Genomic DNA, 25,251 nt, shown 5'->3' with positions numbered 1-25,251 from the left:
AATGAAAGTGAGAGAGAGAGCACAGAGGGAGAGGAAGAAGCAGACTCCTCGCTGAGTGGGGAGCCCAATGTGGGGCTCAATCCTAGGACTCTGAGATCATGACCTGAGCTGAAGTCAGCTGCTTAAACTACTGAGCCACCCAGGGGGCCCCCACATAGATGTATCTGATTTTGTCTTCCCAACTTTTATTATATTACAGGAAACTATCCCCCTCCCTGGCCTAGTATAATGTTGGTTGATCTATGTATTTATTGGTGCATTTTTAAAATCATTTTAATGGCCAAAATATAAATAATTACGTATGCATATATGTACATATGTATATATTTATATATGCACATATACCTCCATAGAATTAAAATTTGATTTTTGCCATGGCAGTGTGGGTGGCTAGTAGAAAAATGTGAGTTAAACTTGCCTGAAGACATTAAAAAAAAATATTCAGCTAAGCAACAAATCAACCTTAGAATACAAATGTACCTTCACAATGGAAGTATGCGAAGAAATGATTGACTTGAATTGCTAAGTCATTTCACACAATGATACCAGGGTAAAATATTTCAAAATTGTTCTTACTGAACATTCTTCTATTCCTCCCACATACACCAAAGAAAAAAGAAATCGTTGTACAGTCAAAGTAAATTTACATACATATATACAGTCTGAACTCCCTCGGAGGAGCAAGAAGAAGAAAAATATCTTTTATGTCCTTGGAACATATTTGTTTAAAGAAAAGAGATCTTGCTCCTGTTACTTTGGGTATTCATTTCTTCTCTAGCTAAAGGATAATGGTGGATAAAATAATAAAGAGTGGATAAAATAATAAAAAGGAGGAGTAAATAAAAGATCTATTTATGTGGGAGTGCAGTGTTTACACATATTTGACCTACACTTTAATAAGACATCAATTCATCACTTGAAAAACACTGCACTGTTTCTACTTCCCTCAAAATAAAAAAAAAGAAATTTTTTAAAATAGGTATATGACAAAAGGGCAAAGAAGGACTGATGTCCTCAAAAAGAAAAAAAAAAATGTTTTCATCATGAAGGCCTTGAAATTCCAGCAATAGCTTTAACATATAGCAAGACTTGATTCAAGACCTTCACATTTCATAGCTGAGAAATGGAGAAATCTACCTAGAGTTATCCACCTACATACACTCAGGAAGAGATGGGCAAAATGGCACAGTATATTTACAATAAATAATTTAACCTGCTGTTTTCCCATCTTCTTTGACTTTCCCATTATTTTGGGCTAAGTAGGAACCAGTATGAGAAAAGTTGGATTTGGGAAGAAATTTTCCATGTCAGGAAATCAAGTGTTTTATAACAACACTGTCCTTTTTATTATGTGAAAAGGAGAAAAAAAAATACATACCCGAAACAAATGAAACATTGCGTGTCAACTATTCTCAACTAAAATTTTTTAAAAAAATAAATACATAAATTATGAGTTTTTATAATCACCTCCCCTTGCTCTCCCACTGAAGAGCTTCTGCAAGTCCTTGGTGACCCAGCATTTGCTATACAGAATGAAGATAATAGGTGGTGGAGTAGGAAACAAAAGACTGGTTGCATGGGTTTTACTTTGGAAAAGGCTTTTGCTCACAGAAGTTATCTTGAAGTACAGAAAAGGGATCCAAAGATATTAATGGGGTAGAACTGGTCATTCTAGCAGAATTGTTGAATGTATGAGGTCAAGGAAGGGGAATGTGGGTAGGATTTTCAGATTCATTGTTTGGGTACCTAGGGTAGGTGGTACTAGTACATAAAACACAGGAAGAACAAAGGGCCTGAGAGTAAAAATCCAGAGTTTCGTTTTGGACATGTTTGGGCAATTATGGAATACACAGAAAGCAGTTGGGTGGATGGGTTTGGAGCTCAGAAGAGAGGACAAACTGGAGCTGGAGCCTTGGGGGTCTAGTAACAACTGACACTTGAACAGTGTTTGTTCTGTGTTATGTACTATGGGAAGCAGCCACACTAGAGGACAAGTCACTTAATACAAGAACCTCATGAGGAAAGTACATCACTGTTATCACAGCTTCATTTTACAGATGAGGAAATTTAGTCTCAGGGAGGTTGAGCAACTTGCTAAAACGTGGCAGAGAGTGGAAGTGGCAGAGCTACTGTTCTAGATAAGACATCTTATCTCCAGAAGCCAACTGCTACCTTCTATTGCTTCACATGAAACAGGTTAGGAAGAGTGAGAAAATGTATTCAGTGCTTAAAATTGTGGAACACATGGCCTGATATTCTTGAAGTCTTTGTAATCCAGCAAGACATTTAAGTGTATAAATTCACTGATGAACAATACAACACAGTTTCTCTGTATGTACCCAAATATAAAGTACACATCTTAAATTCTGTAGGGGTTGAGGAATGGGAGCAACAATATGAAATGGAGTTACTGAAGATATGGGACTGAATAGCATTCTCTAAAATTGAAACCTGTCAAGAGCCAGGGAATGAAAGGCCTCCTGTGCCATAATAAACAGTTGGAGCTTGCTGTGGATGGTAATTAGAGCTCTTCAAAAAATATTAAGATTGGAAAGAGTTGAGCAGTAAAGAAAATTCAATGAGGCCAGTATAAGAAGAGGCGGTGGGATCATAACTAAGAATGGAGTCAGGTGGGGACAAGAGTTTCCAATCAGTATTTTAAGATAAATCTGAAGAAGAAAGAAATGAAAAAGTTCCAATGATTTCTTATAAGATTATCTCAAGACCTAGAGGATTACTCTCAACTATCACATGAACTTGCAAGAGATGGTAAAATGATAAGAAATGGGAGCCTTTTCAAGAATTTAGACCATGTGTTAAATGTGGATATCTTTGACCTTATCTTTCCCTTCTTTCTCAATGTTCCAGCCCTACCAACTGTTTTAGAACAGATGCTTTTCTCTGTTCAAAGGTACTAAAATAGGGAAACAAGTGTAAACTACTAACTTGGCACTAAGTTGGCAACTCTAGGCTTTTGGGGTAGCCACTCCCTTTGAACTGAGTAAAATATTGAGAAATTTACTAAAGAGGTATCAAACCAAAGTTTCCCCTATCACATTTTGTCTGAGTCTTCCTCAATAGAAACCTTACAAAAACACTGGTCACTTTCTGGAAACTAACTTGTGTTGTCAAAAATGCTGAGCAATACATGATAGTGCACTCTATCCCAAAAAATTCTGGTTTTATAGCTAATATCTTCAGTAGCAATATTCTCCCAATTATTCTTTAAGAGAAAGAAGCAAAAACTCCTAATAAAAAAAGAGAGAGAGGCAGACCAAGATATTTTAACTAGATATAAAAAACTGATGGTTACCATAAGGAAGGTGTGGGGGGGGTTGGGGGGTGATGTGAAACAGGTGATGGGGATTAAGGAGTGCACTTGTTAAGATGAGCACCAGGTGTTGAGTGTAAGTGTTGTATCACTAAACTGTACACTTGAAAATAATATTACACTGTTAACTAACTGGAATTTAAATAAAACTTTAAAAAAACTCCTATCATAGACATTAAATATTTATTTTTTTATTTACTCTAGTAGGGTATTTAGGATGGTTATATGTACTTCAATTTTTTCATTCATTCATTTAACCAATATTTATTGAGTATATGCCATGTAGCTGACACTATGCTTCAGTTTTTAAAATTTATGGTTTGCGCAAATCACCTTAACATTTTTATCAATTACCGTTCTCATTGAATTTCAGACTGCCAACTGAACTTCATTCCAGGAGCTCTGCAGAGATCTGTTACTTTTTCTATAAGATTTCAAGCTCTACCATCTAGTTTATTCTATACAATGATATTCTTTCTAAAAGGACATCTTGCTGGTTTTCTACTCGAATGTTATCAATGGTGTTTGCCTAACTGTTAAGGTTAAATATTTTTAGGGTTATAATTTAGGCCTTCCTCAATTTAATACCTTTTTCTCTTTCTCACCTTTTTCTCCATAAAATCTCTTCCCTCCAATCAAATACACCTGGAAGAATTAAAGTGCTAATTAACTCACACTAAGTTTCTAGAAAACTATTTTCTTCCTGGTAAAAAAAAATAGAAAAGTTGTAAAACAATGGAACAATATGGAAAAGGGGAGTTGGATGATTCATAGATGAACCCACTTTTATCATATTCACACCAAAATATAAATTGTAACTCTCATTTATGCATGACAGACCAGGAAGCTGTCTCTGAAGTAAGAAGTATGCTAAAAAATACCACTCAAGTGTTAATAATTGGCCAGAGTCTAGGCGAACCAGATATGTTAAGAGCACTGGAGATATTTAATCTTTTCATGTCATACCCAATGGCAGAAATTCATGTCTATAAACTGTAGTTTCAGCTAAACTGTTAGCCTGCACAAGCACCTTGTTTTAAGATAAAAACAGGCAAAAAAGGTCACAGGGTACCGTGACTGGTATAATAGTAAATTATCTTCCCTGACAATAACATGTCTCTTTCCTAGTTATATCCCCAGGACAATGAGGTAACTAAATTTAATCTCTAAAATAAATAATCTCTAAAATAATTTCTAAAAATAAATTAAATTTAAAAGTAAATTTCTCTTTCTCTTTTAACAGAGATTCATCTCCCCCCAAATCTGTTAAACCTCGATATCTACTTAGGCAATAAACAGTGCATGAAATGAACATCTCTAGGCTTCTGTTGATGGGCCAAGTGTCTGGTTAAATAGATGCTGCTGATTTGAAACTCCTGGAAGCTTCAATTTTCATTCTTCATAGTTCTTTGCTTGTTTTAGTTTTATCCTGTTACCACCTGTCCCACAGACCTCGAACAACTATGTTCACCATAGTAACACTAAAGTACTCTGACATGAGGTGAATGTTTTCTTTCTGACTTTATATATATATATATATATATATATATATATATATATATATATATATCTCAATCACAAAGTAATAGAAGTTTAGATCTCAGCTCTGGGAACAAAGCTTTAAGAACCAAATCCTGATGATCTCCCACAGAGTGCTTATCAGCCCCCAAAATGTTATGGTTTTGTAATTGTAGTAAGAGATTTTAAAGTATCAGTTCTTAAAAAATGGTCTTGTATCTCCTCCCTGGGATCTTGCTGTCCAGCAACAAACCTGAACTTAAAGGGCAGGGCAAGGGAGAATGTCAAATTCTTAGGTGCAGGGTGCTTGCTTCATGCCAGAGGACTTCGATGACCCATAGACACCTACAGAGCTTCAGTTACCCAATTCCCATCTCTCTCAGAACATCAAGTAGGCGGTTGGACACTTTAATTGGATCTGCACTTCAAAGAGGAGAGTACTTGGAATGATGTCTTTCAAAAACCTGCCTCTTCCTAAATAAGTCATAAAGACAAGTCTTTATATGTGTAACCAAATCTGTGTGTGCACACATGTGTATGTGTGCATGTGTGCATGTACATATTTTATCATCAACTTCACCAACAACATGCACTCTATTACAGGTTCTTACTTTAAGGAGGCACGATTATAGTAACGTTTAGCATCAAATGTATCATACACGGCATCCTATCTGGAGCTTGACCTCTCATGCACCAGGCATCAGGATAAATTCTACTGACACAAATTATGTGTTAAGAGTAGGCTCATAGTCCCATCTCTGTATCATGTCTCATGGAGAATCTTGCTGGGGCCAGAATGCCAATGAAGGGACATTGCTCTCTTACTATTTCACCTTTTTAGGACAGACATGAGAAAGTAGCCTCATCAGTAATCAGATTGACTGACATCAAGAAGACCGGATATGTGGTTGTCCACTGTTCACAGAAGTCATCCGGAAATACCAGTGGCCAAACACCTGGAGATCTTAGGCTCTAAGAATGTTATAGTGAATAAAAGCCTGAATTCCCCTGGAAAATTGAGGTTGCATGCCTATCTCCTTCTGCTAGGAAAACTGGGAATGAGGTATCAGACTCACCTAGTTCATATTCCAGGTAGCCCAGCATGATTAGAAAATTCTAGAGGGGAAGGGGGTGGGGGGATGGGCTAGCCTGGTGATGGGTATTAAGGAGGGCACGTTCTGCATGGAGCACTGGGTGTTATACACAAACAATGAATCATGGAATACTACATCTAAAACTAATGATGTAATGTATGGGGATTAACATAACATAATAATTTAAAAAATGAAAAGAAAAAAATAATAATAAAGCTTTCTTGAAAATTCTAAAAAAAAAAAAGAAAATGCTGTTCATTTTACCTACAAAGTTTGATGTGAGCCAAGAGTTGGGATAAACTTTTTGCAAAATTTATCTCATGTAGTCTTCATAGCCACCCGATGAAGTGTAAATTCTTTCCATTCTCCATTTTCTAATTATGGAAACTAGACTATAACAAGATTATATAACTCTACTGGGGCTACCTGGTAAGTGGTAGAGCCAGTTTTTGTAGCTAGCTTTTCTAAACACTGCAGATACATAGATATGACAGATAAATAGAAGCTCATTTATAAAACTTTGACCAGATTTATTTATTTTTATAATGTCAATCTATTATTGTTAGCATTAAAAAAGTATTACAGAAAGCAGTATATGTATTGGACTGATGTGAGATTAAGCAGAATTGCTGCCTGTGACACCAAAATTGGTCTCAAATGAGGAACTCATAACACCTAACATGTATTAATTTCTTCCTCCCCATTTCTAATTAAGAAGTGCTGGGAGGCAGGCAAGGAAAGGCAGTGTGACCAAGGGTAAGTTTAAGGATGGTCCAGGATAAAATTATTAAACAGAAAGTTTGTCATCAGTCTCAGTGTCTTCACAAGAACTTCAAAATTTTCAGCATGAAAGACTCTGCCCAACAGTTCCCTTAATTCCACACTAAGAGTCTTGACTGAACTCTATCGTGGCTTCCGTTGGCCCAAGACCATCTCCCTAGAATAACCACAGCCCCCCTCAAATTACCCGCCTGAGAAAACACTGCCAAAATAATTTACTCTTTGTTCCAGCCAAAATATGACTCTAGGCCCCTGACATCTTCTTTCTTGGAGTAGGTACTTTAAAAACTTGCAATTATAAATCCTTTCTCTCCCCTGTGAGAAGTAAATATTCTACCAGCCAGAAATATCTCCTCAAGGACCTGGGAGCCATCTCTTTGAAATGGAAACATCCAGAGCTCTCCTGTCTCCCAGTTCCTGGGAGCAAGGGGGTAAACCTAATTATTGTGGATGTCTCACTCCATTTTGCAAAACTTAACTCCCTAAAGATTTAAAAGTTTGTTTCTTCATCAGATAAGCACCAATCAACAAATTCAGATATCCTAATCATATGGATTCCTCCCCCTTAATAAGCTTAGAATTCAGCACTTTTCTTTAGCATACCCCAACATTTAAAAAGGCTCCCACTTTTTTGTGTGTGGCATCCAGTGAGCTCAGTTTACACTGAGTCTCTCTCCCCAGTTGCAGTTGTCTGAAAAAAATCCATCTTACCACATTTCACAAGTGTCCAGCTTTGTTTCTCTTCAGCTTTTGCTAGACTTTCTTGTCTAGCCAATATCCCTTGCTATAATACTCAGCATTGACTTGACATCTTCAGAAATGTCCTTAAACCTAGAAGTCCCCTAAAATTTCTTTTCTATTGATTTGCTTCTCTAGGGCTTTACTAGCTCTGTACTTCTAAAATATTAATTCACGTGTGGATCACATAGGGATCTTGTTAAAATTTAGACTCCTGCCAGGAGTTATAGGGTAGGGCTCAGGATTCTGTGCTTGCTTTCAGACTTCCACATAATACAGATGGTGCAAGTCCATGCACTTCCTTTCAGTAGCAAGGCATAGGGAGACACCTCATTATGTTGCTCTACAGACCCTTTTTGGTCGTTGTTGAATGATCAGCTCAGTAAAACTCTCTCTGATTATGCTACTTAAACAGCAAATCCTCCCCGATCCGTATTCTTGATACTCCTTTCTCTCTTCTCTACATTGTTTTCCTCCAAAGCTCCTTTCACCATCTGAATTATTTTATTTGTTATGTATTTCTTCCTAGAATGATAAAAGCTACATGAAGGCACAGATTTGTGTCCTTCTTTTGTCATATTCATGTTGTCTAGAACATGTGTTAACACACCATAGGTGCTCAAGAAATGAATTTGATGAATTAATTAGAGTAACCTAGATTATAGGTAGAATTAATGGCTGAGTTTGACTGAACCTCTAAGGTGACATGTATAACAAGAAAATGGAAACAAATGAAACTAAATTCAGTGATTCAATAGCAGGAATTCCAGGCAACATGGAGAAAATATCATGGATGAAAGGAACAATAGACTTTCTTCAGATGTTACCATCCAGGTGACTTCCCTGGCTGTTCAAGGAATCAGCTTCTATTGGGCAATCTGCAAGATTAACTAATTAATTAATTTTTGCAAAATAATATCCATATTCTTTCTACTTTTAGTCATTTTTAATGACTATATTTTGCATTTCAAATTTTATAAATCTGATGATGGGAAACCTGTAGGAAATTAGACTACATTTAGCTGTTTTTGAATTAATTTAATAATTTTGTTCCTTGCTGTTGCCTCTTCTTACTCACTTTTATTCTTCCTAGCCCCAAATCTTTACTTTTATTGTAAAATGTACTGTCATATCAAAATTCGAATATCTGTTCAGCAGTGAGTTTACCACAGAGTGCAGCACAAATCCCTGTATGCATCAGCATTTAGGACAATGGTTCTTCACCCTACCAACACCTCCTTTTTTACAACCAATATTTTATAATAGCCCCATTACTCTCCTGAAATGGTAGTCATTGATAGAATCAAATTAAAAAAAATAGTTTGTTATGCCTTACATGTAATATGAATGAAACCTAAAGAAAAAGATATTTTGAGTAAAATAAAAAAAAATGAATGTGTAAATACTAGCACACAGTTATATTAGAACCTTTTTAAAAAATTCTCATTTTCCCCGTATGAACCCACACTCTAGGGATTGGTACCCACAAGACTGGAATTCTACATAAAGAATTCTGCTATGTAAGTAAATGAGAAGATATGTATCTTTGACACTATGCAGTTTTGTGTGAATGTGCACAGTATTCGTTGACTTCTTATGTTTAAGTTCTGGAAAATGTGACAACTTTTCACTCTTGCGGGTGCTCCTGTGGTAGCACAAACTCCCCATGTGCACCTAGCAATTTCCTTCCTGCTGAGCCTCTCTTTGACTGCCCGTAGGTTTGCTTCTCTCTAGGCTGGAAAGCTGCCTTTGGTTGTTTTTTTAAATTTCTGAATAGGCATCATTATTAGGCCTTTTCATATTCTTAGTTCAGTCCATATCATCCTCTCTCCAAAATAGTCATATTCTTCTGGAAGGGAAGATTTATAGTGATGCTATTGTTAATGTGTTATAGATAAGAAGTCCGTTCTTATCTATATTAGTTCTGAAGCATAAACATAAAAATCTCATTTTCCAAAACTTTCCTCCTTACTATTGTATCCTGTATTTGTAATATCTTGAAACTGAGTTCCTATCACCTGTGGCTTCTCCCTTCCCTTTTGCATTTCTATTGTCATCATAAACTATGTAGTTCTCTCTCATTTTTAAAATACGTTATTTAGGAAGATTTTGTGACTTCCTTTGGAATGTTTGCTTAAGGCATACGTTTTAGCTCCATTATACACAAAAGCACATGATTACTTGAGAGGATTTGTCATAGTAAATAAGCAGATTATGAAGTACATTGTTAAGAAAGGCCCATAAAATACATTTTTTAAAAAGATTGAGGAATCTATAAAACTATGCCAGAAGGAAACTAAGGAGAGAGAATGTGGAACTAAGTGATGGCAAAAATCAGCCCCTTTATAATAAACCAAATTCTGTGTCACATATTCTAAGAAATCTTCATAAACTCTGCAATGTCATATTCCCCTTTGGTCTTTAGCACTAACCCTGTGACATTCCTTGCTATCAAAAGGAATATTTAAAGCTCTTTTCAGATATATATTTGATCTCCTTTGGTGTCATTTCCCCTCTTTCCCTGCATTGTACTTGAATTACTTTTCCAATGTGTATTGTCAGCGAAGCTTGTTTCCTTGTGATTCCAAGGGTTTGTAGGATCCTGAAATAATTCCTGATAGACGGGCAGGTAGAAGTCTTGTTTATGTATAAAAGATTAAGCTAGGACAGTTTAAAAATTGAGATGTGCTGTGCCTTTGTTTTTGGCTGGTGGTCAATCCTCTGAATTTCTCTTGCCTTCCTATCTAAAATAAATGAATAAAACCACTTCTCAAAATTTCCAAAGCCATGGTCTCCTTATATATAACATGAGCCCTTGAGTCTGTCAAATACTTTGTATATCAGGGATGATAGCACCTTTAGAAATGTCACAGTTTCTTGTGCAAGAAACTTATGCACAGTTTCTCTTTGTTTTGGGTTTCTGTTTTTGTTTTTTTCCATCAAAACACATGTGTTTTAAGAAATTTGTGCTTGAGGGGCGCCTGGGTAGCTCAATTGGATGAGCATCTGACTCGATTTCAGCTCAGGTCTTGATCTCAGGGTCATGAGTTTGAGCCCCACGTTGGTCTTCACACTGGGTGTGGAGCCTACTTAAAAAAAAGAAAAAAGAAAAAAGAAATATGTTGTGCTTGAGACCATAGGCAGGAATTACTTCAGATGAGCTATCACAGACACCTAACATTTTACAGATATGAACTAACTCCTTACATAGATATAACTGTTGAAGTGACTTAAAAATGCATGCAGGAAAGTTTACCTTTTACTCTCCTACAGTATATGTTATAACTTAAAAGAAAACGTATGTCCCAAACCTACTTAGGGCCAGAATTTTTCTGGGACATATTATACTGGCTATTTGGAAAGTAGTTAATATTCATGATAAAATGCTTGAGCAGTTTTCTGACAGACTTTCAAGAAATTAAGATATCTACTGAGAGTATTTCCTTACCCAACTAATACTCTGATTTATAAAGAAGTTAATGATTTTTAACCAATAATTTTCTAAAAAATGATTGTCAAACCAATCATTTTTTTTCTTACAAAATAGTTTTACCTAGAAGGAATCTTTGCATTGATTTGCTTACTCACAACCCTCTTGTCAAGTTTAAACTAAAACTTTGACATACGTTTGTAGTCAATTTAGTTGAGAAATTGTTTGAACAAACTAGCCAAAGTCTCAAAACTTGCCAACATTCATAGCTTGAAGCAATTAAAATCATGTAAAAGATTTTTGCTAATGTAGCTCATGTGAAGGCGAATAACAACCTAGCTTCAGAAAGACTAAATTTTGATTAGAGGTACCAGTTTAAGAAGTTATTATCTGAGAGTTTCACACATGGAGAAATTAAGAGTCAATGCCATTTATTCATAGAAATGTAGACTGTCATACGTAAATAATCATCCATTTAAAAATAACTATGCAAAACAAGCCCAAATCGATGGCTTTGATCATTGTTCTTCTGTGAGAGTAAAAATAACTTAGGATAGATATAAAGTTATAAAATAGACCTTTAAAAGTAAAATATCACAGATCTTTAGATTCTTGAGACTTTGAATTTGGGAAGACATATATATAGAGAGAGAGAGAGAGGAGGGGGAGTGAGAGAGAGAGTGGGAGAGAGAGTCTTTTGGAACATATCTAGAAGGACTTCAGATGCAATTTATGAGCCATGCATAAAAACAATCACATTTTTTTTTTTATTGCAAATAGTGATGTTAAACTACATCATTTGCTGTTAAAGAAAATAGGGCTTCAAATGAGTTTTGGCTAACTCCTAAAATGGGATTTACTATTACTGAGATAAACCACTGTTGAGAATATTCGTATCAACTTGCTGTGAGTCCTGAAGGCTGTTCTGAATTGTTGGGGGAGTCAAACATATTTTGATTCATGCAAACATCTCTGGGATATGTGTTTGGCATTTTAAGGTAATTTCTTTGAGGAGGGCAGTAATCACTTGGATCTTTTAATATGTTTGTTAACAAGCCAATGTAGTTAATATACTTTGATCCTTGGTATGGAGATGTATGGAGAATGCATGCTACATAGTGTATACAAACTTTTTCTGTTAAACACTAATTTTCTCAAATGAAATACTTCATTATGTTAGATATCAGAATATCATACTTAGAGCAATTCAGAACTGTACATTTTCAATAGAATTGTAGTATGTTAGGTTGGTAATAGATCTTGGAGAATAGTTAAGCAAACAACTTTTATTTGGAAATGCTTGGAAACTAAGGCCTTGGACAAATACATTACAAGAAACAAATGAGAATACATTCGGCAAACTTCTTTTGAATCTTTCAAACTTTCCTGTGTTATGCTCTTTCTTCTCTCAAAAATAAATCTCCCATATCTGAGGGGTTTTCTCTCATAAATTTAAGAAAAACTAAAAAAATCTTTCAAAAAATATCTTTGCCTCTATGAATCTAAATTTTCTCTGTGGAAAGATAGGATTAGTCTGGTAAAAAAAAGACAATTTGTTTCTCTTTTGTAAAATTGCTTCACTATTAAAAGAATGTCTGAATAACTCTGAAACACTTATATTTAATTATGTAAATCTAATGAAAACATAAAATCGTCCTTATCTTTCGAACAATTATTATATTTACTCAGACATGTTCAATTAAATAAATAAATACTCTCCTCTGCTCAACTGTTATTACTTAAACATTTACAATTTAAAAAAATGAAGCGATATTTCCCTTTGGGAATAAGTGGCCATTGATTCTATATTAGAAATGTAATACCTCCAAAGAATATCCAGCTTTGTCAATCTTTGAAGTGTAATGATGCCAGTTAAGATGTGGAAAATCTCTGGAGTTCTAACCAAAACTATTTCATCACTCCTTTCTGTTCATACAGGTCCTGACTCTCATATTCTCAAGTTCTTCCCCAGCCGCTTTATGCCTTGTCTTAGGCAAAGCAATTTCCATTTCAACTTCTCATCCCCATTGTCCTGTTCAGCAAAGTCTTTCCTTGGGATCTAGCCCCTCCTTAGGGTTGTGTGGGATTGTAAATAGCAACCCCCCCCATTTGCTGTCATAAATGACTTTTCCTGTCATGTTAGCAAAACACACATTTCAACATGTATCCACCCAACTGGAAATCTTGGTTTCATAGAATTATGAAGATAAGACATAAAACTGTAAAACCATTGGTCTGATACTAAAAGCACTTTCGAAGGTTTAAAACCAGCATTTCTCATTCAGTTTCTGCTCTCCTTCAGCCTGAGATATTGGCCGATGGGCCCAACCAGCTGTGCTGGTGAACATCCATACTTAAGCAAAGCATGTTTCCTTTGTCAAGTAAGGTTAATTCTTTGTCCGGCATTTAATACATTACTCTTGGAAACAAATCCAGAACCTTATGGATAGCCTTTTAATATCGCCTTTCAATAATTCTCTCAGTGTGATGGGGCAAATCAGGGCGAGACTTCTACCACAGAAACCCTTCAAAGCCCCTTTTGCCCCATCAGAGTCTCCATAGGAAGCAGGGCCAGGACGAAGGAAGCAACTGAAGCAGGGTCATGGAGGCGCAGGGTTGGATCTTGTCTTCATTTAAGATTGTGACATTTATTCATTATCAACTATTACTTTAATTTTGGTGTTTTAAAAGTTGCATTAAAATATTATTTGCTTTTGGGCACCTGGGTGGCTCAGTTGGTTGAGCGACTGCCTTTGGCTCAGGTCATGATCCTGGAGTCCTGGGATTGAGTCCTGAATCGGGCTCCCTGCTCAGTGGGGAGTCTGCTTCTCCCTCTGACCCTCCCCCCTCTCATGCTCTCTCTATCTCATTCTCTCTCTCAAATAAATAAATAAAATCTTTAAAAAAATATTATTTGCTTTTGTTATTGAGATTTGGGCCACTTCAGATTTTGTGCATGAGGCCTCACCCTTGTTACCCTTGTGCTGGCCTCGCTTAAGGAGACCATCTCCCTATCTGATGGCTCAGTGGCAGAGAGAACATGTTTGAATTTGGGGAAAAGGGAGCAATGATTTCACTGGGAGAGTATTCAAAATTGAAAAGCAGCCAGGTATTACAAAACTGCAAATATTTTCTTCTGAATAACATAATGGAATTACCTTTGTCTTGTGATAGATTTGTGAATATGCCATGAAATTCTTCCTATATAGAAAAGCTCATGTTTTTCATGCCCTGAAGCTATAAAGAAAATGATGATGAACAAAGTGACGAGTATTAACAGAAATGTTAATTGCCCCCAGGGAAGGAAGGAATGTGGCATTTGGCCAAAAACTCCAAAATGGGAGGAGGAGAATATGGGTCTTCTGGCTGGATTTGCTCCTGCATCCTTGATGAATTTAAGTAAGGTAATTTATACTTTCTGTGCTCCCTTTTAAAAGCAAGAGTTCTCTTCATGATTGAATTTGTTGTTGGCTGGTTTATAAAAAAATAGATGCCATTTTTAAAAAGGACAGAACCAAAATTGCTTAAGTCCCTCCCTCCCAGTGGCAGTAGCAGGCATACTTAACCCTGAATACAGCAGCGAATTTTCTTTATTCCATCTTATTTTCCTGGAAAGAGGACATATTAAATAAAGTTATAGAACCGAGCTAACAATTTAGTGCCTGCAGCCAGTCACACTGGCTTAAATTTTTGACCATTACTTTCAGGACTCAAAATAGCTATTGATGCTCAGCGTCCAATTATTCTAAGAGGACTACATTTCTTTTGTATTGCAGAGCATAAGTAATTTTCAGATAGGCCGAACATGTCATAAAATTTTGCTAGGTGCAGTGTAGATGAACAAAATAATCAGACTTGGGTTTTATGGCACAAATTCTAGAAGGATAGAGGCATCAAGGAGATAAATCTTGTTCACACAGCCTAATGTCATAAATTATGAAAGTAAAATTCATAAGAGCAAAGTAGCATAGTAAAATTATAAAATTAACAAACATAAACACTTAAATTTAAGAAGTCATGGGGACTTTTAAAAATAGGCCTGAAAGATGATAGAGATCACTTCTATTTTAAAGTGTAAATAATTCAGGATTTAAAATAATAACATCTAAAGTTTAAAACACATCATATTGTTTAAATTACCCAAGTCCTTTAGGAACTAGCCTAACTTGACTGTGTACTTTGTAATGTCCTGCAGATGTTATGCTCACTTAAGTTTATAAATTGCAAAATAACCACCATTTTAAAGTGGGATGGCATCCGTCAGGGAATCATTCACTTATGGAGTGGTCCCTGAGACCCGGAGACAGGCTATTTATTTGATAAATAGAATCTATTGCCATTCCTGCCATTTATCCTTACAGTTTTCAAGAATCCTTCATTCAATGCAATAAATGCTATGTCAGGCTTTTAGGTCTGATTCAAAATCCACTTGTAAAGGGAGGTTCTATCACTATCAAAAGCCTTTGCAAGGGCGAAGGCTGTCATAAAAGAGGATTGTATAATAAATTGTAAGGTGATTTTTTTCCTCCTCTAAATCTAATAGCACAGAAATGACTGTGTCTTGGAATTGGGCAACAACCACATGTTAAGGAGGTACAGAGCAAAGAATAAGTAGACTTCAACTAGTACTATATGGAAGAGGTAAAACACAGGGACAACTGGGAAACCCACATTCTATTTACCTTCCTCGCTACAGTCATGGGCTTATCTATAATTAAGTTTATAATGACTATCAAGTATAAGCCTATTTGGAGATCTTACAATGTAAAGGTAGAAAGAGGCAAATCTGTACTCATTAATAAAACAAAACATTTGATTAGAGTATATTGATAAAATAAACTATTCATGATGTTAGTTTATTTTCTGTTGAATTTATTAATAATCTTTATATATATTTATATATGTATGGCTTTGAGCAAAGACAAAAGAAATACTCTAATTCGTCCCTGATCATAACAGTTGTTGTAAGAATCAGCTATTCTACTATTTTCCCAGCAGCAGAAAGACCAATCTTTTCAATAATACATTTCTTTCTGTACAGATTAAAACTCCATACTCATGGGCTTAACTATGTACAGAGAAAAGAGGTCACTTTTCAACTAGCAATGGACTTTTATATTACAGGAATGTGAGTCAATTTTTTTTCTTAATCTAAGCATATATATTCATATATATATATGTATATAATTTACCCTGTACCATTTATTTTTAGTTTAACATATAAACCTTAGTTTTTTGTCCATTCTGTTACAAAGTGAATAAAAATTTTATGGTTGCACTGAAAGACCATGCAATTCAATTTTGCTTATGTTTCCCAATAGTGCTCAAAATAAAAAACCAAAAATTTATATATAAAAATATTTCACTACCAAACCCATTAGTACTATCAAATGTAAACCTTTAATAATTTAAAGGACCAATACATGATCTTAGTAAATTGAAGTTAATTCTCAATATTTTAATAAAATAAAGGAGTTTTGTACTGATATGTAAATGGTCTTGCAGCTTTCCCATAGGTTCTAGGTAGACTGAACAATCCCCTTCTTACACCATTCCTGACATGCCATCAGATGTCACCAGCATGTTAATGACAGCATTACATTGAGTAGCATTGTTGATTACTTCCACACAAGCTGGGATCTGTTAGAAAGGAAACATAACAACTCATTTTGGTATTATAGGTATTATATCCGTAAAAGGCATAACAGGCAGCATGGATCCATTTTAGAGTTTTTGCTTTAGTTTTGTTTTCTGTCCTCAAGTCTGTCTGGAGGCCCTGCCCCATTTAATGTGTGACCTTTGTTAAGTTCTTCTTGAATGTATCGCCAGTGTCAAAAATACCAAAGACCTCCACTTCAGGTCAATCTCTTAACTTGGGTTATTTACAGAAGTCGGTTATTAGGAATCTTCCAATTGTGTTCCAGTCATCCACCACATTTGTGGGATGCATTAGGCACAAATGATTACTAAGGGACTTCTCTGAGAAGCAGCAGATGTTCACAGATCATGGAGAGAAGGAAACAGACAAACAATGCTCACATTCAGTTTGCCCCTTGCTTTCTGTCATCACGTCCATACATTTTCCAGCACGTTCCGAGTAACAAACCTCCTATCTAAGGGCTATGTTAGTCACCACATGCCTTAAGATTTACTAACCATTTTATTACAATATACATAGAACAAAATGTGTGTTCCCAAACAGACATGATGCTATCGTGTATTTAGTTATTTTAAATCAACACCAGGGTAAACTACCAACTACCAACAGTAAAGACACAGAACACACTGGCAACTCCAAATCAAGCTGTGGTTTACAAATCATTATTTAAATAATAGTAATAATAGTAATAATATTAAATGAAAGTGAAAACCTCACTTCTAGACTTAAGTCAGAGATTCAAGTCAGCCTTATAGGAATTTTAAGATAGGCAATTAATGAATGGTTATATTTTTCTAGAAATGAGAAATACTGTAAGCCTCTCCCTACAGTGACTGATCTGAACCTATATATTTTTTTTCCCCAAAAAGCATGCAGGGACTATTTTCAGATGCTTGGTTATGGCAAGAAGGAAGAAAAGTAATGATTTTTTGGTGTAATACAAGCAATTTGTAGAATTGAGCATACAGTTTTGCATAAAACATTGCAGGTTAAAATAATATTGTAGGTTTCAAGCCATTGCATTACAGTTGAATAACTGTCACAATTAGGTTTTGTAAAATTTCAAACTCTAAGTTTTGAAGTGAAGCAATAAAACTAAATTCTTAAGTGATGACTTTTACCTTCATACAGCACAGAATAGCTATTTTTATTTGGGTTGAAAAAGTTATTTACAACTAACATTGATTGAGTCTTGGTAAAAGTCCGATAACACATGAAGACAAATATCCCCTCAGCTTTCTGAAAGATCAATGAACGTGTTTGAGGTTAGAGATATTCCTAATGGTGGCAATGCAAGTCTCCAACCGTGGCCAAGCATACGGCGTGTTCTGTAACCTAATTCAAAATTGAAAGCACCAAAATACAATTTGGATCTATAAAATGGGACTTGCTATTTAATTCTCCATAATTAATGATTAACAATTTAGATGCAGAGACACAGCTAATGAAAGAAGTTTTGGTTGGTGCTATTCAGTAGCTCACTTGAGTTGCCTTTCAAAAATCAGAGTTTTGTTTCCACTGAATCCAAGAACTCTTCCTAAAGTAGAGAAATACATATATCAAAGGAATTCAGTAAAAGTAGGTTAAAAATAAATGATCTTACAACAACATTTTAAATCCTTTAATGATTTAAAGAAAGGAAGACATATAACACTGAATGCTAAACAGGTCTTTTGAACTTCTCTTGGGAATTTAGATAGATATTTAATAGTAGATATATATTTATATATTTTACATTTTGCATGTAGGCCAGAGCTGTCTAAAATATCTCTTCGTAGTAGGCTATAGGAATCTATCAGGAGATAGAATAAAATAAGGTCTGAGAAGATGCTCAGTTTATTAGAGTATTTCTTTCTGCTTTGACAATCAGCAGGGATCATAAATTTGAAGCAAATCGTGGCTTTTCTGCCTCTGGGTCTGTAGTTAAGACTGAGGAAGACTCTCTCGGAAGAGCAGCTGCTGGTGGAGGGGGTGCGGGAGGAGCTCCGCGGTTAGGGGGAATGGCTCCCGAGGACATCTGTCGGAACAGGGTGACTCGCTGGGGGACGGTGCCCCTGCCCCCTGCCTGAAGGCCCGGGCCGTGAACGGCGGTCACGGGCTGAGGGATGGAGGCCAGGGACTCGCCCACAGTGGGATGAGGTCTGGAAATGAGAGTGGAAACCTCATGGGGCAGCGAGGGCTGCGAGGCCGACAGGGGCCTGACTTCTCGGGTCAGGCTGGCGTTGTGGAGCGCCTGCGTGCTCCTGTGCACGTCGTTTTTCGGCGTGGAGCCGCCGGGCGTCTGTGGCTGCGGGGGCGGCTGCGGGGGCTGCTGGAGCTGCTGCTGCGTGAGTGACAGCTGGGAGGCAGTGGGGGAGGCGTAGTGGAAAGTTCGAGTGGCCAGCGGGCTCTGTACGGGAGGGCTGCAGACCGCAGTGGTGTAGGAGCAGGGCGACAGGATGGCGGACGGCTGGGGGGTCTGTGTGCTGGGGCTGGGGGAATGCAGGTTGCTGTGGGACAGACTGGTGGCTGTGTACACCGGCGGAGACTGTGTCCTCATGCGGGAGGTCGGCGTCGTGGTGGAGGAGGTGGAATTCAGGGCTGTCATTTGGGGATAACTGATGGGAGCGATTGCCTGCACCATCTCGCGGTCGTGCTTCACGATCTGCTTCAGGATCTCGTTCTCCTGATTGTTGAAGACGCCAGTGTTCAGATCCTTCTGGAACTTCTGCAGAAGAATGGAATTTTTCTTTCCTGTCAGCGAAAGAGAGGGAGCCACTGAGAAAGCCTACAGATGACGGGTGACGAGCCCAGGGGAGAGTGGCTCCTGGAAACAGAAGTATGCCCATGTTTCACAGAAGACGCTTAAAAGCCAAGTACTCACCTTTAGACGCGAACGGAAAGATGGCTCCTGCCCTTCACGCTTCCTGTAGCTCCCCGGGAAATCTTACCTTCTGTGCAAGCCAAGTTGAAAAGTGTAATGTGGCAAAAGCCATCTTACAGGAGAAAGGGAGGTATCTGACCTGAGGGCTACTTTGAAGAGTGGGAGAAGAAAGGGCATTTGGATCAGGATGGGCCTGGAATGAAAATTTAAGTTTAAAGCTACTTTTTTTTTTTTTTCTTCCAGGAAAGGACAATAGAACACTTACTATGTGACAGCTACTCTACAAAAGGCTTTAGGTAGACTTAATTTATTTAATCCTCCACCCTTGGAGGTGGATGTGTTTATAAGCCTGTTTCACTCAGAAGGAGAACGGGACAGAGGAAGGTTAGAACAATGCCCAAGAGAGCCTGGTTAATAAGAAACAGGACTGGGGAAGGAAAACAGCAAATATGATTGCAGATTCTTACCAGCGGCATGCATCTGGATCCTGTGAGTGCCTTCTAGAAATGCAGTCTCTTAATCCCCCTCCTACTTGCTGACCAAGATGCTGCATCTTACTAAGATCCTCAGGAGATTCTCATGTGCAAATTTGAGGAGCCCTATGGCAAGTCCTTTGCCTCTGACCAGTGCCCTATACCAGTGATCCTCCACCATATATTCATGGTCTTCTCATCTCTGAAGCTTTGAAAAATACTGATTTTCATCTGAACCGTATTAATTAAACCAGAATAACCAGACATGGGGTCCAGATTTCAGTACTTTAAAAGCATATTTCCTCAGAGGATTTTTATGCATGGCCAGGTGGAGAACCATTTCATAATCTTTCCTTTTCTGAAAGGTCTTTGTGAGGATTAAGGGGCACAGTGTATGGCAGGTTCTCAGCTCCCTCTAGAACCTCAGTAAGCATTACCTCTCCTTCCTGCCATTGTCTTTTGAGTGGTTTGCAGTAAGTAGACATTCTTTGGCAGGATGACAATAGAATCAAAATTAGATCGATGAAAGGGGGAAATTAGTGACTTTTGGTGACATCATTGATAAAATAATCCCCAGATAAATATCGTAACTGAAAAGTGAATCAGCTTGCCATATTGCTAAATGAAGTTAGAGTTAGAAGGAATACTTTTTAATGGAAATATTTGTTATAATTTACTTGGATGCTGGAAAACTATCATTTTAAATGACTGCTGAAATAAATGCTTGTCTCTCCTTATAGAAATGTTCTAATTTTCTCAAGAACAAAAGCTCCTATATCTGTAATAAATATAAATGCTTATTTAGCATATTGCCTTAACTAAATATGGTCTTACATGTATAAGCAATAGCCACAGAATGGATAATATTTCTTTGTGATCATGTGAATAGTCAACAGTTTGTAATGTAAATATCTGTGAACTTGTGGAGAAATATTATACTTTTTAATGCACTGTTAGAATTTTATAAGGACCAAAACTGCAAATGCTTGGTGCTTATTAGCAATTTTATTGCCTGCATTATTGATTGCAAACCATTTCATGCAAACTTTCTTATAAAAATTAATTGGAATAAGTTAGACGAGAGTAAAGCTGATCAGATTAACAGAAATTCTCTATTAAAATACCCTGATTTTAACGCTTTCTCTAAAAATGTCTAGCTGGCTTAGGAAAAAAACGCATGTGCTCAGAAATTAGTCTCTAGCTCTACCATGAGCACTCACATACCACAGAGAGGTAAATTATTTTCAAATTAAATAAAGATGCTTTCAGGAATACCCACTTTTATGGGCACTGTCTCTCTCAATACTATGTCCTATTACATGTCTAAATTGTCAATGTGAATTTCTAATATGTGTCTTATGTCTAATGATAATGTCCAAATACTACCTTTACTTCTCCTAATCTAATTTCAGAGCCTAATGTACCTGTCATCCCACTCTGTAAAAGGAAAGAAAGACACAGAGTGCGTAAGAAAAGCTGACATAAGACTACATCAATCAGTGATCCTTACCTTTAATAAGAATGAAGCACTTGTTTACTTCCAAGTGATCCCAACCCCATATCCTTTGAGATCATTGATTCCTTCATCCCTCCCTACCAGCTCGCTTCAAGACTATTCATTGTGTACTAGGTACTGTGAATGTAATAGTGAATTAGACATGATCTCTACATTCACAAATCTTAGCATCGTTGGAGCAATTGCAATGATAAAAGCAGTATTGTGATGGAGGAAATTCCTAGGGGGATGGGAGAACATACCCAGGATACTCAGCCTAGGAGCCAGTAGGAGGTCACAGAAGATTTCTACAGGGAAGGGATGTCTAAACCCAGGTTATGAATGGAGTAGAGTTAAGCAAGGAAAGGGGGCAGAGCGTGGTAGGGTGGGGAAAGAGGATTTAGGTATAGAAAATGAATGCATACCACCTTCTGACGTCAGAATGTTCCAGCATATCTTGGGAAGCGAATAGCAAGCCAATCTGTTCTAACTTTACTATAGCAATTCTTCAGATCTTTAAACTAGTGTAACTAATAAGGTCTAATTTATATATTCTTATTGGAGAGCAGAGAAGACTGTAAAATAAGTTGATGTTTACAAAGTAAAGCATCTATGTCGGGCACTTCTAGGAAGGTTTTTCCTGCACGAGTCTGTATTACAAACGTTTCCAGAAGTTTCTACTCAGACAAATAAAATGTACAAGTTTTCAGTTCTCAATATACAGCTAAAAATGTAAAGTTGATACATAAAATTTTTTTAAACCTTGTAGTAAAATTATTTGGTTTGTAATGTAGACTCATACTATTATATTTTTAGTTCTATTTTAGTGCTACCTAAAATTTTTATCATTGTTTTTTACCTGAAGATTCAAATTGTTTTGGCATCACTGGGGAAATCAGACTGAGCAGCTAGTAAAAATAGAGATGATTAAATAAACCCAGAATACTTAGAAGAGAAAGATAGTAGAAATAGGGCTAGAGCTAACTGCTAGTTCTATGCTAATTAATAGGCAACCTACTATAGCATTTAGGACTTACGATTGCAAACATATATCAGTCCACTAAAGTATAACTAAATTGTACACAAAAAAGGTAGAAAACTGAAGAGAGTACCTATCCGATCTAGTCGGTCAATGGCAACGGTCTCGAAGGCTCGCCTCATCATTGGATATTCCTCCAGGACCTCATTGAAATTGTCCACAGAAAGTGAATAAAGACGACAATATGTATCAGCTCGAACACTGGCAGTGCGGCGGCCCTTGGTCAGCAAGCAGATCTCTATAAATACAAGAAGGGAAGATTTGTTTGGTAGTTTACTTTCAAAGACCACTAAGACCCACAATTTTAAAAAAAAGTCTCATGGTGTGATCAACCAATGTTTGGCAGCATTTTCTATTTTATCAGTAAATTTCTTCTGACAAAAATATCCAATTAACAATACTCAACCTTAAAATGATATTTATTGTTAAACAGTTAAAGATTTTAGTTCAAATGGAAAGCTGACATGGAGTTACCTATCCTTCAGCCCTCATTCCAATCCATCTGAAATAACAATAAAAATGTAGAAAAGGGAATCATAAATCCACAATGGAGTTGAATACTGGAAGAAACTGTTATCAGACAAGATTTTTATGAAGTTTGGAAGGCAAAAAGCAGATCATATGATATAGAGAGAAACCAAAGTGAACCCAAACACTGGCCTAGAAAGTCCTATGATCAAGAAAAACTGGACCATAGGTTCTGAGGAATGCATTTCAGGCATGCCTTATGTAGTTCGCATATTCCCAATGAGATTGGTATAGAAAATTACATTCCAAATGCACAGAGAGGCTTTCTGTTTCAGTAATTTCTAAGAAAAATTGTTTTTTGAGAATTAGATTTCCAAAATAAACATTTGCAAATTTGGATTCCCTTATTTGCTACTTAAATAAATCTATAAGTGATAATTTTCTATTTCATTTCCCTAAATTTATTAATTCAACTCTATAGATTTTGATTTTTTTTAAAAAATTAAAAATATTTTAAAAATTTAGTTTCAAGATAACCAATTTGAAAAAAGAAATGGCAGAAATATTTCTGTAATGCACAGTTTCCTAACGTAAGGAAATAAAAGTAAAATAATTATTGAAAGGGGCCTAAATTCACACTCTCCTGAACTTATTTAAGTAAGTTCAGTTCATGTTGATAAACATGGTGAATAAATTACATGGTAGGCATTATGTATTTGATGTTAGGGCTGGAAATATGAATCAAACAGAATATCTACTTTTGTGTTACTTATATACTGATGATTTTTAAAAAAAGAGTTCATCTTAATTGAGAGTTCATTTAAATGCAATCTGGTAAGAACAATAATACAGACTGTGGGCATTCTGGAAGTATTCAGAAGCACATCTGAACCAATCTGGGAAGATAGCATTTTAGGAAATGCCACTGAAGCAACCACTTATGTTGTTGTTCATGCTGGCAAACATGTAAATTTAATAAGTAATATTGTGGAATGTTCACGTTTGTGTGCATGTGCATGTGTGTGTGTGTACTGGTGTAGGTAGAAAGATGAATCTATATTATATTTAAACATAAAGCATATTATCACACCATGGAATTTGCTGGCTACTTTAATCTAAACAATGTGGTAAAAGGAAGTATTTTCAGCACTATCCCCAAATTAAATTCCTGTTGGTCACTAAAGTACTAATGCCATATTATAAATTTATAATTGGCACATTATGGTGAATAAGCTGATGGGAAATGTATTACTGCTAAGTGTTTCTTTCAAATCTGTGCAAGTTGTCATGTAGAATGGTTAGGTTATAAACCTCATGGAAAATAACCAGTAAGATATAACAAAGATCTTAAAAAGTATCCATACTCTTCAACCCAGAAATTTCACTGGACAATCTAACCTGAGGAATAGTCTGTAATTAGAACAATGTTTACACGGTGATACATATTTATTTAAACATCTGAAAATGCGAGAATGTCGTCAAGATTCAACCAAGTACAAGGCCACTGGATGAAATATGTGGCAGTTATGAAAAGTGAAGCTTTTAAAGTCAGTGTGATAAAAGTAGAATGGTCATGAAAGCTTAAGTGAGAAAAGAAAGATACAAGATTGTAATTACAGTCTGATAAAAATGATCCTAACGATAATGACATCTACCAATATGCCTTGCTCTGGATGAAAAATATTCCTTTATGCAGATGTGCATTTTTTTCTTTTTTCAACTTCTCTTTACATAAATTATTTTTATTTTGTGATGTGCATAACCTTTAATTAAAAACCTTTAGTTATAAAATTAATATCTAAGTGCACAGAATAGGAAATTAAAAAAAGGATATGAGGGAATGCAAACCTGTTAGTAGTGATTACGACAGTAAGGGATTTCCCCAACTTTACCTTCCATTCTTTTTAATATATTTTTGTTTTGGCACTTATATTTTTAATTTCCAAATGCTTTCCATTTTCCTATGTTTATTTCTTTCTCATTATATCCTTCTCTTTCATTATAGATGTAATGTCCACTGTCTCCTGATGGGTGTTAAGAGTTCTGAATATGAATGAAGCATATATGCTACAACAGGGACAGGCCTCAGTGTGTTTCACAAACATACATGAAAGAAGCAAGACATGAGTCTACAGATATATGATTCCATGTATATGAAGTATCCAGAGAAGGCAAATCTATAGAGACAAATTATTGGTTGCTCGGGACAGCGGGTAGGAAAAGAGATTCACAATAAATGGGTACAAAGAATCTTATTGGAGTGATGAAAATGTCCTAAACCTGATTTATGGTGATGGTTTCATAATTTGGTAAATTTAATTAAAAAATTGAATTGTACATTTTACATGGGTAAATATACTGCA

General features: G+C 36.2%; 1 protein-coding gene across 1 annotated transcript in view; it reads right to left on the bottom strand.

The window, feature by feature from the left end:
* Nucleotides 1-18,426: 18,426 nt before the first annotated feature.
* The window catches only part of HCN1 (hyperpolarization activated cyclic nucleotide gated potassium channel 1), a 395,566-nt gene continuing 388,741 nt past the window's right edge, over nucleotides 18,427-25,251 (bottom strand). The window contains exons 7-8 of the mRNA XM_021695347.1: nucleotides 22,494-22,658; nucleotides 18,427-19,283 (exon numbers count right to left, since the gene is read on the bottom strand). Coding sequence (XP_021551022.1) covers nucleotides 18,427-19,283; nucleotides 22,494-22,658 — 1,022 coding nt within the window. The remainder of the gene's footprint in view (nucleotides 19,284-22,493; nucleotides 22,659-25,251) is intronic.

Source organism: Neomonachus schauinslandi, chromosome 7 (genome assembly GCF_002201575.2).
Source record: "Neomonachus schauinslandi chromosome 7, ASM220157v2, whole genome shotgun sequence".
Classification (NCBI taxonomy): Eukaryota; Metazoa; Chordata; class Mammalia; order Carnivora; family Phocidae; genus Neomonachus; species Neomonachus schauinslandi.
Note: the sequence above shows the minus strand (reverse complement) of the source record. Positions and strands in the feature narration are given on the sequence as shown.